General features: G+C 35.9%; 1 protein-coding gene across 1 annotated transcript in view; it reads right to left on the bottom strand.

Moving 5' to 3' along the window:
- The window catches only part of nompB (intraflagellar transport protein 88-like protein nompB), a 277,618-nt gene extending 271,836 nt beyond the window's left edge, over positions 1 to 5,782 (bottom strand). The window contains exons 1-2 of the mRNA XM_090412432.1: positions 5,737 to 5,782; positions 6 to 130 (exon numbers count right to left, since the gene is read on the bottom strand). Of these exons, the coding sequence (XP_090268558.1) occupies positions 6 to 92 (87 nt within the window). The 5' untranslated portion in view covers positions 93 to 130; positions 5,737 to 5,782. The remainder of the gene's footprint in view (positions 1 to 5; positions 131 to 5,736) is intronic.
- Positions 5,783 to 19,148: the final 13,366 nt, after the last annotated feature.

Below are 19,148 nucleotides of genomic sequence, written 5' to 3'. Positions count from 1 at the left end.
CTTACATTTATATCTAGAGACGGATGAACTTCATCATATCCAGTGTATAAATCATCATTGTCATCTTCTACTGCTAGATGCACATTCTGCATTTCTGATGTGAAATTTATTTTGAAAATGTTATTTTTAGCTAGAAAAGATAGAATTAACATGAATTAAGTAAAGAGAAGCATTGTAAAAATAAATAACTTTTAAAGGTAATCAGATTTATTATTATTTTGTGCAGTTAGCCTTACAACTCACTGCAAGAGGTTCAAACTAATCATTATTCATATGCCTCACCATACCCTCCTTATACTCATTCAACTGACAAGGTACTCAGAACCACCAGACAACCCATTCTGCCTGCCTCTCCAAACAAGAAATCCAGTTTCCCCAAAGCTAACTACACTATTAACTTCTAGGAGTGATCTCTGGTTCTCCATTTCTATCACATATTAAAAATTTTCTTCTGTATCTATCATTTAGTAACTTATATGTCTATCACATTCCCTCTGTTTTCAACTAAATTTTGAAACAAGGTGAACATAATGATGACAGCATTCCATAGCTGTCATCATTATGTTCACCCGTCCCTGAATCCTCTCTGCTCTTCTCATCCCCAAATCTAGACAACCAAATTTTATCAAAGTAGTCCAGATGTGGTTGTATCAAAGTTTTATAAACACAAAAAAAATAACTCAACATTCCTACATAGTGTGTTTTTCAATATCGAAATAAACACTATACTATTTTGTGCACTATCACAATGTGTTCTCCTGAACCTCAACTTCTTAAGGTTCAGGGTACGTTTCAACAATTTCCTGTAATGTAGTTTATCAACATAAACATACATTGCGCGTAATCTTTTCAACTATTATCCTTTGTACACAATGCCAGGCTATTCAACTCATTCTACAGATCTCTAAATCATCTTTAATTTATTATTGTCCTCCCTAGTTAACCATCATCAGCATAAAATATCCACTTCCCCTTAAATCATTCCAAATATAATTACTGTACAAAAATTAAAGTGAAATGGCCCAAGCACAGTCATTAGTTTTGATATATCAAAGAGTAGATAGCCTTTCTCTTGGCTATCTTTCACTCAATCCTTTCATCACTCTCCATTTACAGTCACCAATGATTTCATTTCACATACCATCTCATTTCTCAAGTTCACAATGCTTGCTTTTAACTCTCATATCACCAATAATTGCATTCAGATATTTATCATCATTTTTATTCAGCATTATTTGCCAATACTTGTAATTGCTCTCAAAAGTTAGCACTACTGAAATGCAGCTGGAGGAATAATGAGACATTGCACTCTTTGACTGGAAAAAGACTCAAGTGATCTCTGTTTGATTCTAATTGTGATAAGAAGTATCTTTATATGGACTTTTTTTTTTCCAACTGAAGATGAGTTAGCCAATCTGATATGGAGATAGCAGGAATTCCCCTATTAGAAAGTTGAGTTTGTCATTTGCATATAGGCAAATCAGCCAGAGAATTTAAAAATAAAAATACCATTACTGGGTATTAGATAGCACTATGAGTAGATGATAGATAGTGGCATTGTGTATATTTATTATTACCACAAGACCTCATGGAGTCAAAGACTCATCTGGGAGGTCCTTTTATCACGCACACACACCTCATCATACCATGTCTTAAACACACTCAAACTCCTTGCAGACACCACACTCTCAGGCAAGGCATTCCAATTATTCACAACTCTGCACGAAAAAAACTTGCCTCTCACTCCCCTACTCACACCCTCTTTATACAGTTTCCAGAGATGACCTCTGGTTCTCACCTGATCTCCCACTATTCTCTGTAGAACTTCTCCACCATTGATCTTATAACAACTCCTTACCAGCTTGTAGGTCTCTATCATATCTCCCGTCTTCCTCCTCTCCACCAGACTCTGCAAATTACATCTTCTCAATCTTTCCTCATACTCAACATTCCAGAGGTCAGAAACTACCTTAGTCAGTCGCCTTTGGACCCTTTCCAACATCTCTTCATCCTTCTGAAAACCCAGTGACCAAATCTGGACACAGTAGTCCATGTGTGGCCTAATCAAAGCCTTATACAATGGAACAAGAATCTCCCTACTTCTACACATCAATGTCCTCCGCATCATTCCAGAAGCCTTTGTGTTGTCTTTACAATTTTGGCGGTGTCCCCTAAATTTTAGTTCCTTATCCACTATCACCCCCAGATCTCTTATTTCCTCTACCTCCAACCATATATTCTCACCAAGCATAAATTCTGCATCCCATCTTTGTTTTCCAAATTTTAAAACCTTACATTTTCCACCATTGAACTCACATCCCCATTTCCGTGCCCAATCACTCAATTTATTCAAGTCTTCTTGCAAGGCTACAACATTTTCACTACTCTTTATGGTTCGTCCCAACTTTGCATCATCTGCAAACAACTGAATATCTCCATCCAAATCTTTGCCAATATCATTAATATACAAGTTAAACAGTAATGGCCCTAAAACAGACTCCTGAGGCACTCCACTAGTGACTTTCTTTTTCCTGGATATCGCATCCCCATACAGAACGTTGATACCTATCAGAGAGCCAGTCTCCAATCCAATGCACTAATCTAATATCCAACCCCATCTGCTCTAATATGAGTGAATAGTTTGACTGTCAACTTATCATGAGGTACTCTATCAAAAGCCTTTGCGAAATCCAAGTATATTACTGTGTATCCTTTTCCTCTGTCCAAGGAAGCAGTCGCTTTATTGTAATAAGTAAGTAGATTACTAAAACATGACCTCCCTACCTCCCTTTAGCAAATCCATGCTGTCCATCAAAAATAATACCATTGTTGCCAACCCAACTCTGGATCCTAGTTCTCACAAGCTTCTCCAGCAACTTAACAACAACACCTGACACACAGATAGGCCTATAGTTTGATGCTTCAGTTCGATCACCTCCTTTATGAAGTGGCATAATCTTGCCCTCCTTAGGAACTTGATCAAGTGCAAGACTCGTATTAAAAAAATATGTCAAGGCAGGTGTCAACTCCCTGGCACATTCCTTCAGAATACGTGGTGATATATTATCAAGTCCCACAGCCTTATTTACATCTAGTTTACTCAACTCCCCAAACACCTCTTGCTCACTTACAGTCAGTCTCTCCTCCCCATCATCAACTGCTCTCAATCTGTCTCTCCACGAAGTCACATTCACAAGATTGAATTTGGAGGATTAAATAGTGTAGATGATGGACTTCCCACAATAAGTCTTTGGAGTTAAATTGTGCTCAATTTACAAACCTTTGGCTTTAAATGTTTCTCTCATACTACAATACAAACTTAGCAGAGGTCGTTCATGGGAGGTTATTATCACTACTGCCTGAATTACACAACCAAGTGGAGCATAAAAACCCAACTATAACTTTGCAGAAAGACTGAAAAATTAATGAACAAATGTAATGTCAAACAAAATGAATGACATGAATTTCAAAAATGCTTGTCTTCACAAAATTGCCATGATAAACAAAACCCATGTATCACTTTTACACTTCAGGTAAACTGACAATTATGCAACCCCTCCAAATATTTGTGCCCTAGATGAAACACTAATTACACTTTTCTTCCAGTCTGAAAAATGTCTCGGATTTCAATTTTCATTTAGAAAGTGATTATTCAAAAGAAACACATTAATAATTTAATAAAACACATTGCTGGCCTGGTTGGCCAGCCAAGGAGTTAGCATATTCACTCTCTTTCCAAGAGGCTGCAGGTTCGAATCCAACGAAGGCATGGATGTTTGTAATTGTCTTCTCCCAATATGGACTGGGTCACAATAGGAGAGGCCTTCACCCTGCAGTGGGTAGAAAAATTGGCTGCCAATTTTTGCTGACCTGGTTGGCCGAGTGGTTAGTGTATCCACTCTCCAGCCAAAAGGCTGCGGGTTCAAATCCCACCATGGGCATGGATGTTTGTGATTGTCTGTGGAAGTGGTGATTGGCAGTAGATGGCATTGGTGTAGTTGTGGTCAGTTAGTGGATTGATTGGTGGAGATAGAGAGTTGAAGAGTAGGTGCCCTCCCTCGATGAGTCTTTGGACTCCCTGGAGGTGTCAAATAATAATAATAAACTTTCGCATATAAAATGAAGAAGTTTTTTTTTTTTTTTATGTGTTTCTCTATAAACAGTAATGTGTCCCTAAACTATATTGTAATCAGGATGAATACCCTACTCTAGTCAAGACTCTCGAAAGAAATGGCAGTCTGTTGGCTGAGTGAATAGTCTCTCTCTACACTTTCTAACCTACAGTTTACAGTCTTGAATGAAAACCATCTGTCATGAGATTACATCCTGCTCATGGGAGGGAGGGGCCTGAAGTAGTGTGCAGAAGCTTGAATCCCAGATTTAATCCTTATTCTATTTATGGTATGAGAATGCAATAAATTGCATCCTCAAAAAAAAAAAAAAAAAGCAACTTCACAAGAGCATGTGTGAGAAAATGCGAGTCCTAGAGTACGTCAGCACGAGTTCCTATTTTTGTCCATGAATATATCTTCTTATATAAATGGTGCTGTGTGTAGATGGTGGATAGCACTGTTGTATGTAGATGAGGATTAAGTAGTTGGAGACAGTGGATTGTGTAGAATGGAGCATTCTCCCCCCCCCCCCCCCCAAGATCCTTGGAGATGCTGCATAATAATAATATTATTATATTCATAACATATAAGTATTGTGAATAATTGGATTAGATGTTTTATATGGGATATGCTACAGAATATAATGTGATGCTGTGCATCAGTCTTGAGTGAATATAACAAAGAAAAATCCCTCTATTTAAAATTTTTAAATACTGTCTACGTGTCACCAGATGAGTCAGGTGATCCCACAGGAATGTGAAAATAATGCACCAGAATGAACATAATAACTGTTGAGCCTGTCGATTTTTAAGTTAAAGATTATTAGACATCTAACACATGTAGAAAACTATATAGAATTTATTAAGACTCCAATATATTTCATCCAATGTGACATGTACATCATCAGGAAGAGAATAGAAGGGATAAGTTAACTACATTCAAAAATGAATCCCAAGATATCAGTCACACAGGATGTGCTTACTAGCTCATTTTGGGTTACAGCTGAGTTGATAGGAGAATACTCCATTAGAACTCAAAGGAACAAGTTGGGCACTTTCTGTAAATAAAAGTTAAATAACCTAATTAATATTAAAAAATAAAATAATAAAAAGAAGCATAAGCTAGTAAGCACATGCTACTCTTCTTCTATCTGATCTTCTATCTCTCATTTATGACCATGTCACACTGAATAAAATATATTAGTCTTAATAAATTCTATATAGTTTTCGATACATGTTAGCAGTCTAAGTGTTTAGCAATATGTTTGGTACACGTTCCTTTAAAATTTTAAACAGCATCAACAAGTGTCTCAAAAATACACATTTCGCTGTTCTAACAGGTACACTGATCTTAAATTTGTATAATACTCTACATTAATCACCTTTACGACATCGAATATGTCATTGTAGTTGTATTATGTACTAGCACATAATAAATCTCTCTCTCTCTATATATATATATATATTATTACTACCACTCTCTTATTTTCAGTGGGATTTAATATATGTAAACACAAACGAAATCCGTCGGCGTAGTCTCATCATTTTTTTTTTAATATGTAGTATTTACCGTTTCCTTCTCTAATTATGAGAAGACTAATAACTACACGCAAGACATCATTTACCTGTCAAACGGTCATAAGCAACACTAGAGATGCAGCATACACTACCACAACCGCATATCTAGCAGCAAGAATTCTATCCCATTACGCATTGCAACGGATTGATTTTGTCTGCACTAGTTAAACAAATAAATTAAAAAATCACCCATGTCTTCTTGAGTCTCACTTTTCAAGAGAAAGTTTTCTGATATATTCGATATTACCAGTGAAATACTGAATATATCAGAAACAAAGATCACAGTTACAAGGAAAAAATAAATAAACATAAGTCAAAGAAAATATAATACTCATGATTTTATACGAAGCAGGCAAAGAAATCTGCTTTGGTAGCTGTAAGAGTTTCCAATTTTTAAATTAAAGTTGAGTAAGTCGGTCTCGTAGACGAGCAGAATTTTCCTCTGGAAACTAATTTTCTTCTTCTCGTAAAACGAGAAAAACCGCTGGCGAACACATGCAATTAACAGATAAAAATACATTTAATCAATAAACTGGAACTAGGAAGATAATGTTGTATAATGTGGAGTGTTCTTCCATGATTGAAGCATGTGACTCCATGGAAACGCTTTTTTTTATTAGCGCTTCCGTTGAGCAGCTATTATTAGACTTCCAGGAAATCAAGGATTCATCGAGGGAGATCATACATCACCCACAGCACCTGTTATCTTTTAAACTCATTCACAATAGTTGCTCTCACTACTTTAACAGGTAAATTGCTCTACTCACTTACTCACGGTTCTATGAGAAAATAATCTACCACAGATCCCTTTCTTAACGACACACAAACATAATTTCCACTTGTTCTCTTCCGACTTTCCATATATAATGAAGATTTTCATCAAGCAATATCCTATATCACCTCTCTCAGAAGTCTCCTGTCGACCAGTGTTTGTAGTCCATATATTCTCAATCTATCATAATAATCTATATTTCTTAATTCCGGCATAATCTTTGTAACTCTTCTTGCACCCTTTTCACAACTTCTTTATCCCTCTACGAACACAGGAAACCTAATTTGCGATCAGTAGTCCAGTTACTGTGTCAAGACTTTGTAAAGAAGCAAAATAACTTCAACTGACATCTAAATTCTTAGATGTCAATGGTCGTTTTAACATCGCAATTATCCCCTGAGTTGTATTTCCAGTTACTGCTATGTGACCTTTGAATTTCAAATTGAGGTCCAAGATCCCTAACCTCATCAGTTTCTTGTAGAATAATCCCACCAGTACAATGTGCTGTTGGAAATTTCATATACCAAAATGCAAAACTTTACTCTTATTAACACTGAATTGATAGGCATTATCGTTTGCCGCACTTCTAGCCTATTCAAATCACCCTGTTAATGCTGTTTATCAGTTAGCATTTCTGATTGACCTTACATCATCAGCAAACAATTGAACATATTCCGTCTAATGGTCCAAGGACTGATTACTGGAACACGCCACTGGTGTCCTTAAATTTGGCGAATTTAAACCCATTCGCATGATGTATGATAATGTCTTCTACAACAGCAACCCACTTATTCAAGACAATAGCTTACTTTTCAATCCCATATTCTTTAGTTTGACACACTTTTTCATGTGGTATAAAATGCCTTAGCAAAGTCCAACAGTATTATAGTGTATCCATTTCCTTAATCCAAATCTGCCATAACATTATTATAAAATAACAGCAAATTGTTTTGGCATGACCTCCCTTGCTTTTCCTTTCAAAATGTAGCTTGTATATCAATCCGCTGTACAGAAGTTCTAACCAGCTTTCCTAAAATTTTCACATTCACTTCAGGTAAACTGATAGGTTGATAGAGATATCAGTCTTTGCTCCATCCTTGTGCAATGGGATTATCATGCATTCTTTCCATTCATGTGAGATAGTTCCTGTGCTGAGACTCAAATTATACATACATATCAATTGTCAAGCCAGTTCGGATGCACATTCCTTTATTATACATGCTGATATCCCATTTGTCCACAATGCAGAATTCTTGTCCATGTTATGCAACGGCTCTAGAATCTCCTTCTCATGCAGCGCTATCTCGTCCAATGTAGTAGTACCCGCACTTGGTGAATGTAATAGTGCACAGTGCTGGTACTACTGTGCACAATTTGATAGAGCTTAGCGAAGTGAAGAGCACTCATTGTTTGAAAACTCGCATCTGTCTCTGACACAAGGGCACCGTCTGCATTCAATAAAGTTATTCTTCTCCATTCGTTCTTTCTTTTGCTTTTCATACACTAACTTAGCATTCTGTGCAAGACCCATAACTTTTCTGGCTCGCGTTTTATCATTCTTAACTGCTGATATTCCTTCTACATCATCTTCTTCTTATAGATATCTTACTAAATAAAGTTGTGTATATCCATTTCACTCCTCGGATTCTAGAGACACATTCATACTGCCTCATTTAAGCATCGTTTGAAAGCCCATTTTTGCTGATATCTTTCCCATTCAATAACTGATACCATTGAAAATTGGAACGTGAGAATATTATATAAACTAGGGAATTTTGACAACCTTATACAGGAAATAAAAAGACTTAAAGTTGATGTGATGGGAATCAGTGAAACAAGATGGCCTAACATGGGAAAACTAGAAAAAGATGGCTTTATATTTGTATGTTCTGATGGAGAGAAGCATGAATATGGAGTGGGTTTCATGATTAAGAAAGACACCTTTAAATCTGTAATGGGGCTGTGGCCCATAAACGAAAGAATAATACTTATTAAACTAGCCGCAAAGCCTTTTAACATCATAATTATCCAGGTTTATGCCCCTACGATGACTCACAATGATGAAGAAATAGAAGATTTTTATAATAACTTACAAAAATCTATAGAATATGTAAAATCAAATGAAATACTCATAATGATGGGTGACTTGAATGCAAAGGTTAGAGAAGGGAAGAAAATCCAGTTGTTGAAAAATTTGTACTAGGCGACAGAAATGAAAGAGGTGAGAGATTGATACAATTCTGCATTCAAAACAATTTGCGCATAATGAATACTTTCTTTCAACATCCAAAGTACAGACTGCATACTTGGACAAACCCAGATAACTCTATAAGAAAACAAATAGATTTCATAATGATAAATAATAGATACAAAAATGATATAACCAACATAAAAACATACCCACGTGCTGATATAGGTTCAGACCATAACCCAGTTGTGTCCACTTTAAAAATTAAGCTAAAAAACATTTCTAAAAACAATCATACTGAAAGACTTGACTTCACAGCTCTGAATATACCTGACAACATAGCGGTGTTTAACTCAGAAATTAGATCATGTAGGATATAAAACAGAAAACAATATACTTTGTAACACAGAGGAAATTGAAAACAGGTGATCAAATTTTAGAAGTGCAATATATTAGACAGCTAACGAGGTTATCCCAAAAATTAAATACAATAAGAAAAAACCCTGGGTGACTGAATCAATTCTAGAACTTATGAATGAAAGACGAAATAAGAAAAATAAATAACAGTATAGAATACTCGTAAAATTATAAAAAATGAATGCAGGAAAGCTAAAGACAAGTGGCTAAATGAAAAATAAAGAAATAGGGGAACTGGACAAGAAACACAATAGTAAAGAAATGCATAAATCAATCCAAGCCAAATAAAAAGAAAAATTTCAACCATAATCCTTGTATAAATGATCAAAATGGAAAAATGCTACTAGAGACACAAGATATCATAAAAAGATGGAAAGAATATGGGAAAGAACTGTTTGACTCTGATCGCACAGACGCACCAGATATACAAAATATGGATGGTAAACCAATTACATATGAAGAAATAGAATACGCTCTAAGTCAAATGAAAACAGGTAAACGCCAGGCCCTGATCAGATCCCTATTGAATTGTTAAAGAAAGTAAATGAAAACACGCTTAATGACCTAAAGGTTATTTTTAGTAACATCTATGATACAGGATACATCCCTGATGATTCTAAGGAAATCCATCTTTGTCACTATTCCCAAAATTCCAAGCACTTTTGAATGTACAGAATATAGACTAATAAGTTTAACAAGCCATGTTACAAAATTACTACTGAGAATAATCCTAGAAAGAATAAAAGGCACTTTGTCAGTAGAAATAGAAGACACACTCAATCAGGTTTTCAAAAAGACAAAGGTACAAGAGAAGGAATCTTCAATTTGAAAACATTATGTGAAAGAAGCCTTGACAACCAGAATAGCATATATCTTTGTTTTATTGATTACACCAAAGCATTTCATTCAATAGATCACAAGAAATTAATACATATCCTATAGAATAATGGGTTAAAAGGAAAAGATCTACGTATAATTACAAATATATACTGGAATCAAATGGCCTCAATAAGATATAAAAATACATATTCTGGCAACTTTGAAATCAAAAAAGGAGAAAGGCAAGGATGTGTCTTATCATCCTTACTGTACAATATATATAGTGAGCAAGTTTTTAAAAATATTTCAGAACTGAAGGGTGTAAAAGTCGGAGGTAGAAACTTCAACAACTTCAGGTATGCAAATGACACAGTTCTTATAGCTGAATCTGAAGATGATCTTCAAAACTTAATCACAGAAATTTACAACAGAAGCTTACACATGGGACTAATTATTAACCTAAAGAAAACAAAGTGCATGATTATATCAAAAGAACCAATAAATAAGAAACTGAACATAACTGTTAACCAAAAGAAAATTGAACAGGTTCAGTCTTTTATATATTTGGGACAAATGTTTACAGACAGAGGAAATGCCCTTAAAGAAATAAAAAGAAGAATAGAGATAGCAAGAAAAGCCTTTACTGGTATGGAACCTGTTCTAACATCCAGAGACATTAATATAGACACAAGAAAAAGATTAATAAAATGTTATATCTGGTCAAACCTTCTCTACAACAGTGAAACTTGGACTCTAAACAAAGAAGCAGATAAAAAATTAGAAGCTTTCGCAATGTGGACCATCAAAGAATGTTGAAAATACCATGGACAGATAAAATGAAAAACGATGTTTTAAAGAAAGCAAAAATGAAAAAGAACATTAATGAAAATAATTAAAGAGCGAAAACTTAAATATTTGGACATCTAACTATAGACAAGAAGGCATTCAGAAATTAATATTAGAAGGGAAATTGGATGGAAAAAGAGGGAGAGGTAGACCCAGGAGAATGTGGTTTGAAGACATTAAGGACTGGACTCGCTTGAATTACCATAAATGTTCCAGAGCAGCAAAAGAAAAAAAAAAGTTCTGTGACATGATTGCCAACCTCCTTCTAGGGGATGACACTTGAAGAAGACCTGATACCATGGGACTAAAGATAGTATTTTCCAGAGTTTGTCATAATCTCCAGCTTCATAGCTGGAGATTATGACAAACATTATTAGTTCAACATTTAACCTATCCTAATTATGACAAATATCAGTTCAACATTTAACCTATCCTAATTAGAACATCTATATAGTTGATTACTTCCCAGGATAGTAGAGTATAATCAATGTCACTAACTGGTAGCAGAACATTAACATTCTTAACCGAGACACTTTCTGACGCTATGATAAAATCTAACATTCTTTAAACTTCGGGTTTCTTTTCACATGCTGATTGACAAAGTTGTCTCGTAATGGCTCAATAAATTCTCGTTCATTTATATGATGAGTTTTCTTTGCTACTCAACGTTCAAATAATTTAAGTCACCTATAATGATTACTCTTTCATCATCATGGGCTTTTAATAAGCACTTAAACTCCCAAGTCTTTCCAAGTATCCCTGGACTACCCAACCATAATACGAGGATAAGGCGATTATCCCTATGCCTCTAAGTATTCTTGTCTGTAAATTGCGTGTGTCCTACTGACCTGTTTGTCTGATTTGAGGGACGAAAAATCCAAGTTTCCGGAAGAAAAAACCCTCTACCAGATAATGGTTCCTCACGTCACTAACGGGAATCGAACTCATGTGTTTCCGACCAAAGCGCTTCGTCTATACTGACTGAGCTACGGAGGCTCACAATGATTACTCTTTAGCTCCAGGTAATTTGATTTGATGATGCATTTCTTCGTCCCCAGCAATAGAACTGCCAGGCCTGTAGCAACACCCGCCATATATCTCATCCCGTTAACTTCTACTTCACACCATACACCCTCAAATTCACTGCTGAACTTGTTATTATTACTATTATTGCTTTCATGTTTCCGCCCTAACTGGACACGAATCCTCTGATATTATTAATTGTTATTATAATTGTCGTGATTATTTTTATACCAACAGAGAGTGAAGGACTCATGAGCGAAGAGAAGGTATGACAACTAGTATGAGTGAGGCCATACATCTACCAAACCAGTTGTTATACCTTCTGTTAAACCCATTCACACTGCATGCACTCACTACTTCAACAAGCAAACTTACTCACGGTTAGTACGAGAAAAATCTAATTCTCACTCCTTTCTTAACCACGCACACTTAACTGCCAAGGATGTCATCTTGTCCTCTGCAATCCACATGTATTCACGTTCTCTTCCCATAATCTACATTCTATTATTCAGATATACAGCCGTTCCACAGCTTCTTTATATCTTCCGAATCCAGAAGACAAAATCTGCACAATCTCCACACCAACATTGAATTGATAAACAATATCGTGTGCCCACACTTCCAACTTATTTAAATCTCTCTATAAATACTGCATATGAATAACACCTCTCATTACCCTTCCCATCTTTGCATCATTTAATTCTTTGCATCAGCAAAGAATTAAACATCTGTTCTCTGTCCTTCTTTCCAATATCATTGATATATAAACTCATCATCACCACCATCAGTGGTTATAACAGGCACTTAACGATTACGAAATTCAATTATTCCAAGTATCCTTGAATTTCGTAATAATAACGCTAGTATGAGGTGGTTAGCCCTATGCTTATAAGTATTTTTTATCTGAAAGTGTTGTGTTCTCCTGATTAGTTTGCATGGGTGAGGGACAAAAAACCCAAGTTTCCCGGAGGAAAACCCTATCACCATTGTATGAGACGGGCTAACTTACTTTTATATGAAAGCCCCCTAATAAAGATTCTTCGAGTCCTAGACTGGATTCGAACCAATTATATATATATATATAGCTTCGTCCATACGGACCAAGCTATGGAGGCTCCCGATATATACACTGATTTCCATAAATTAAAGAACAAATAGAAAATCACAATAACTCAAAAACTATAAGATAAATTTTTATGCAATTCGGTGAAAAGCAGCACGATGTGAGATGTGAACAAATTGAAAGAGACTAGTTTAATTCACTGATAAATCGGTACATGAAGACAACGGTCAAAAACAAAAGGTCAAAATGAGATGTTAAATTGCCTCAATGCTGTCACCCCCCTTACAGTCATACAGCGCTAATAATCATGTTTAATAGTGTTTATAATAGTGTGCAGGAGATCAGTTGGCAATAACAACCATTTTGCAAAGCTCTTCTAATCCCTGAAGCTTTTTTAAGGGGAAGTTGATGGTGGCAACACATCTCCTAGAGCATCCCAAACATGTTTCATAGGAATAAGGTCACGAGACCTAACCGGCCAGTCCATACGTACAAGTCTATTCTTGAGGATATCGGTTCTCTCGATGAGGAAGATCATTATTGTCATGTAGAATAAATGTCTCCCTTATTGCACCCGCACAGACGAATATAGGGATCCAGGACTTTATCTCTATAAGATGTAGCATTCATGGTTCGCTAGGAAGCACATACAGGTCGGAGCGTCCACCCAAAAGATGCCTCCCAAAATCATCCATCACACTACCGCTCTGTGTGGTGTCCCTTTCATTGGAGGGATCATAACGTATCCCTGGTTCTGTGCAGATCAAAACATGTCTGGTATCGCTCTGTAGAGAAAATTAGGACTTGTCTGTAAAAACAATACCAATTCTTGTAGATCTTCGGGAGTTGAAATGGGCCAGGATGCACGTCCTGGCCCATTTCAAAGTTCCCTTCGGAGGAGTGGGGATAAAGCACGCAGACTACCCGTCGCGTAGCATATTGGCCACCTTCATGAAGTCTTCTGTGCACAATGGAAGCAGATATCAATATTCCTTTAATCGACGTATGTAATAAAAAAAGTGTTTTTAAGTTAGTGGAAAAAAACTTCCAACATCTTTCTCTAAATCCACAGTAATGTAACAATAAGGTGGTACACCTTTTGGCAACTCGTATAGGTAAATATGACTTCTTCATTGCTTCTGCCTTAGTATTACCACTTCTGGGTCTGGCTCCCACTGACCAGACCTCAATAAATGTCGAAACAGGTCTGGGTAGTGGCCCTTCCCTTAATGCATAGCATTATACATGTCCGCAAAGAGATGTGCTTTGCATTATAGGAGATACAAAGACAAGTAGTGATGAGAGCTTGGTCCACCTTTACCACGAGTTGACTCAGTCCTGAAGATACTTCAGTCGCAAACTTTGTTTGCTTACACTTGGATAAAGGATAAAACTAAATTTATTATATTAAAGTTATAGATACAATTTAGTCAGTTTATACAGCTCTCCAAACTTGCTTCTAGGCATTCCAGGGATCAGGACCGTCGTAACACACTAAGGAACTACGACGGTCCTGATCCCTGGATAAGCTCAACATGACTTTTCTAATACACTATCTATAGTGACACATTATCGCGTTAAGAATCGTACTGTTTGGGTTATTTCGCCCCTTTTGGCTGTGGGGGATAAGTATCAAAGTTACAGAGAGGGAAAAACCTTCTTGTGTGTATGCCAAAAATCGACTAACTTAGAAAGCGAACCAAAAAAAGTTTAGTTATTTAGGTAGTTCCTTAGTGTGTTACGTCGATTCTAATTGAATATTTTAGCATCCGATTAGAATCGACCTAAGACAGTCGTTCTTTAGACTCTCTAGTGCTAAGGAAACAAACGCCATTTCCACAGGCAGCTTCTGGAAATTTTATACCTATCATTTTGTTTTATTGGAAAGAGAGAATTGTTAATCAAATGATCGTCAAAGGAGTTTGCCATGCTTTTATTATGGCTAACTCCATATTATATATTTTTAGTAACCACATTATCGGTGGATAGTTATATGACGAAGAGTTTTCATTCATAAGTGGTAATGTTCTTTCTTTTGCGTTCATTCTTCGGCTGATGTTGTCTGCAATAGGAAATTAAATAGTCTCCAGCACCTTTTGCCAACTGATTTATCTGCTATATGATATTTATGTGTTATATTAAGACTTACAATGACTTTTGTTTTACTATGTTTACATATAGTTTACCTTTTTTTCTCATTTTGTCTGCTGTATTCTCTTAGGAGACTTTGTTATTTACTGAGAACTTTCAACATACTTTCTTCCTTTCTAAGGCTGCTTCTTCAACTTCTTGACTATACAATAAAGTTCAAATTTCTCTCTGCTTGCAAACAACTTCACCAGGTGTCTCAATGGCTAAATTAATGATTTTTTAAATTCCCACTGAGGATTTGTTTTATTTTCGAAAACAAGAACAAATTCAAGGATTTGATCCTGTTTTCGAAGAGTGCTTCGTTTTTTCTTCAATACTATTTGTATATTTCAGTGTATAGTTCACCGTTGAAAGTTGCTAGACTTAGATTCTTTCTAAACTCCTAATATGTTTTCAATTCATACAATGCATTGTTGACAAGTGAAGATATAACTTGTCACCATTAACAGAGCCAAAAGACTTTTCTTATTTCTTGTCTATTGTCTCTCCTAATGAATTTATGCACAATGGAACATGTTCTTCATAAAGACCATGTCATGACTAGAAATCCACAGACACATATCATTATCATTAGTTTTGCTCTTTTTTTTTCAAATTTTCTCAAAACATTTCTATATGTCTGCTATTCCTATTCTACTGTTTCAATATTCAACAATGACCAGTGTCATTTTATTTGTGTTATCTTCTTTTTCTAATGAACTCTCATAGAACTTTTTGTGGGACCTGGGGCACAAAAAAGTCTCATTTCCCCCCTTTCTTATTTTGAAATTTATCCATGTCATTCTACTCGATATTATGTCCTATTCGAGAAGTACGGCTTCGTTTCTAGTGTTGAACAGTATAGCTGTGACTTGCTTTATTTGATTTAGTAGGAATCGATGACACTCTTTCTTCGAAAAAATCTGATTTCAAATTCTATGACGCAAAGAGTCCTTATAAAAAGGTTTACGAACTGAAAGTGAGTTAGTGTGCTTTATATGGTGGTACTGGTGATAAAGTTTTTCTTCTCGCAAAACAAACAAAACACTAGAACACGTGCAGTTAAAAGACATAACATACTGGCCTCATAGCATTAATTGCTTCGACAGTAATCAGGGAAAGGATGTTTGTGTTGTTACCACTTAGAAATTGTTAAATCCGTGGTCATTATTCAGCAGCAGTGTATATTGAGTTGGCATTTGTTTAATTCTTCACCAATTCCATTTCTTTTCATTTAATTGTTTTATACTGACAATGACAATCTTAACTTCTGTTGTTGTTGAGTTTGTCCCAGGGGCTGTTTCAATGTTTACCCTGATTTCCTGACAAAGGGGCGTTGATAGCCCATATTTAACAGAGCTCACATGATATTTACGATGTTATATCATTATTTCTTTTTAGTTTAAACGCATCTCAAGACAATACACCTATCTGAGTATTTAACACCATTCAAACATAATCTCTGATATCAAGGCAGAAAACAAAACAAGAACAAAAAAAAAAAAAAGAAAAAAATACCGTTTTTCAGAATCAGAGATATTATTTAAGGAAGTCAAAAACTTCAAAGTCGATACAAAAGAAATGACCCGAAGACATAGATAGGTTGACAAATTGAAAACAATAGACTACCTACTAAATCAAAAGAAGACCAGTAGAACACCACAAAAAAGGCATATGAAATCAGACAAAAGTAATAACTCCAAAATATATCATCAATTAGAGTTTTGACTCGTTCGATGCATGAAAACAACATACAGTTCAAACGAGAGGATTCTCCATATCAACATCAGAAACATCCAAAAACTTAGTTTATGTTACAGGCCTATCTGAAGAATTTCACTGGTGTTATTGATATATTGGTCCTCAAAAATGAATCCATTACTAATGATGAGGCAACTGCCTGTCAAATTCCAGGCGTTCAACTACATAGAACCTTCTCCCAAACAATAACAGTTTGAATTTTGTTATTTACCGAACATAAATTAACATCAAAAGAAACTGTTTAGCAGTCTGAGCAATAATATCATTTGGATCGAAATCATTAATACCGCCAATTAACAAAGACACACCCAGTTAATAATAATTCCTTTTTATAGGCCCCAAAATTAAGTGAAAAAATTCTTGCACGAACACAACTGTTGACTTTCACGTCTGGAGTTATGCACAGCTGAAGAGCAAATGATAATCGGTGATATAAATAATGCAAAGGAAAACCAGAGCAATACTATACATAGCCTAGATACCCTATAAATGTATAATCTAATATCGACCATAACATTATTTACTAGAGAAGAAATAGTAGGAAATACTATCACTGCTTTTTCGCTTAGTTCATATGAACATTTGGAAAACACAAAATAGCTATTACAGCTGTCACAAAATATAAAGTAGCAGACTATTACTATTCAGAGATCAAAACCTGCACAATAAAAACAATATCCATGCAATGCTCCGCATGTGAAAAGCAACACAAAACAATAATAGACGAAAAAATAGTCAACCACGAAATAATAAAATTAGACTAGAAACACAAGACATTAGCAGATACAGTAGATATCTCATACAAGAAAATAAAACTCTAAGCGGATGAAATATATCAGAAAACTTCAAACAAAGTCAAAAGTCGTTCAAAAACAAGCAATAATCCTTTGATAACGCAAAACATAAATGGAAAACACTATGGAAACATGGAAAGCGATATCTAAATAATGCAGCCTTAACAACCGAATATAAGAAGACAGGTAATCGCCTTACAACGCAATTTAGAAAAGCAAAACGAAACTACTACTGAGACAAATTCCACTGCGCAAGAAATAATATGAAATGAATGTGTCAACGAGAAGAGCCTGTGTAGCTCAGTGGATGTGGCGTTTGCCAACCACGGCGCTTGGCCGCACGAAGGAAGACTTGGTTTCGAGTCTAGTCGGCGACTAGAGGAAATTTTCTAAGCCTTTTTTCGACCGGTTCCCGAGTTAGTCGATCTCTGGCACAGGCAAGCAGGTTTTTCCTTCCGGAAACTCGGGTTTTTCGTCCTGTAAACTCAAGAAAATCGACCGTAGAACCCACATTATTTCAGACATTAAATATATTGTGTTAGGGTTAGGGACCACGAGATGGCGGTACATTTGAGCCGTCTCTCTTCACTGAGTACCGCTTAATTAGTGATAGCCTTGGGCCGTCCATCTCTGATTGGTACCAGTGGAGATTGAACTGCCCACTCAGTCTCCAAAAGTTAGATAGGGCTAAATGGCCTCGCCTACTCCCCGTATACGGGAATAAAAAGGCGATAGCTGATTTTTTTTTTTTTTTTGTGTCAACGAGACAGATTCGAGATCGTTTTTTGCATGGCTGCAAAAAATTAAGCACGTTATTAGCTCTTTAGTAAGAAAGTTATGTAATGATATATATTATTATCTAGAGTTCCCACGTTTGGTACTGATCAATACTGACACATCTGAATTTCACACATTTAAAAGCCCAGTATGAAATATTATAAAGCAAACAAATAAGATGCATTTACATTTTCGACTGCTTGGGGAAATATACTATTTATTCGTTAAGTGTCGCAAAGCACACACATAGAGACTAGACTACATCCATCTAATTCTTGGCCGCCCGAGATGAGTTTTAAAGCCATAATGGCAAGCTAGCTGCATAAAGCCATGCAGCTAGCTTGCCATTCCTCTGCTGCTTCCCTTAAGAGAAAGAGCTATATCTGTGTTCACGAGGTTTACTTCGTATGAAGGACAAAAACTCGCGTTTCTTGGAGAAAATCTCTCTATCCCAGCAGGAGACCGCCATAACCACTATTTCTTTAAAACCTTCTGAGAAGGGTTCTTCACGTCAATCGAACCCCATCGAACCAACCAAAGGGCGCGTCTATATCAACTGAGTTATGATAAGGGAGTTATCCCCGAAATAAAAATAAAAATCCCATTTTTTTTGTCATTTGTAAGCTATCAATGAGAAGGAATTGCCGCTTGTCACATTTCTATTAAATGCAGATATCAAGGCTTTTCTTGATCCATCGCAGTTCCATAAAGAAAACATTAATCAATCTTGGTGCTGTGCAGCACCTTGTCAAAACTGCAGCCGTTATTGAACTTAATACAAACATGTCGGTATTTGACCGTTGAAGAAATTGTTACAAATTTACACTAGATTCTCATTTCTATTCAGCTTATTTAGGAGCAATACCTGA

Source organism: Typopeltis vanoorti, chromosome 22 (genome assembly GCF_054136105.1).
Source record: "Typopeltis vanoorti isolate ZY-2024b chromosome 22, IOZ_Tvanoo_1.0, whole genome shotgun sequence".
NCBI lineage: Eukaryota > Metazoa > Arthropoda > Arachnida > Uropygi > Thelyphonidae > Typopeltis > Typopeltis vanoorti.
This window is presented reverse-complemented; position numbering and strand designations above follow the sequence as displayed.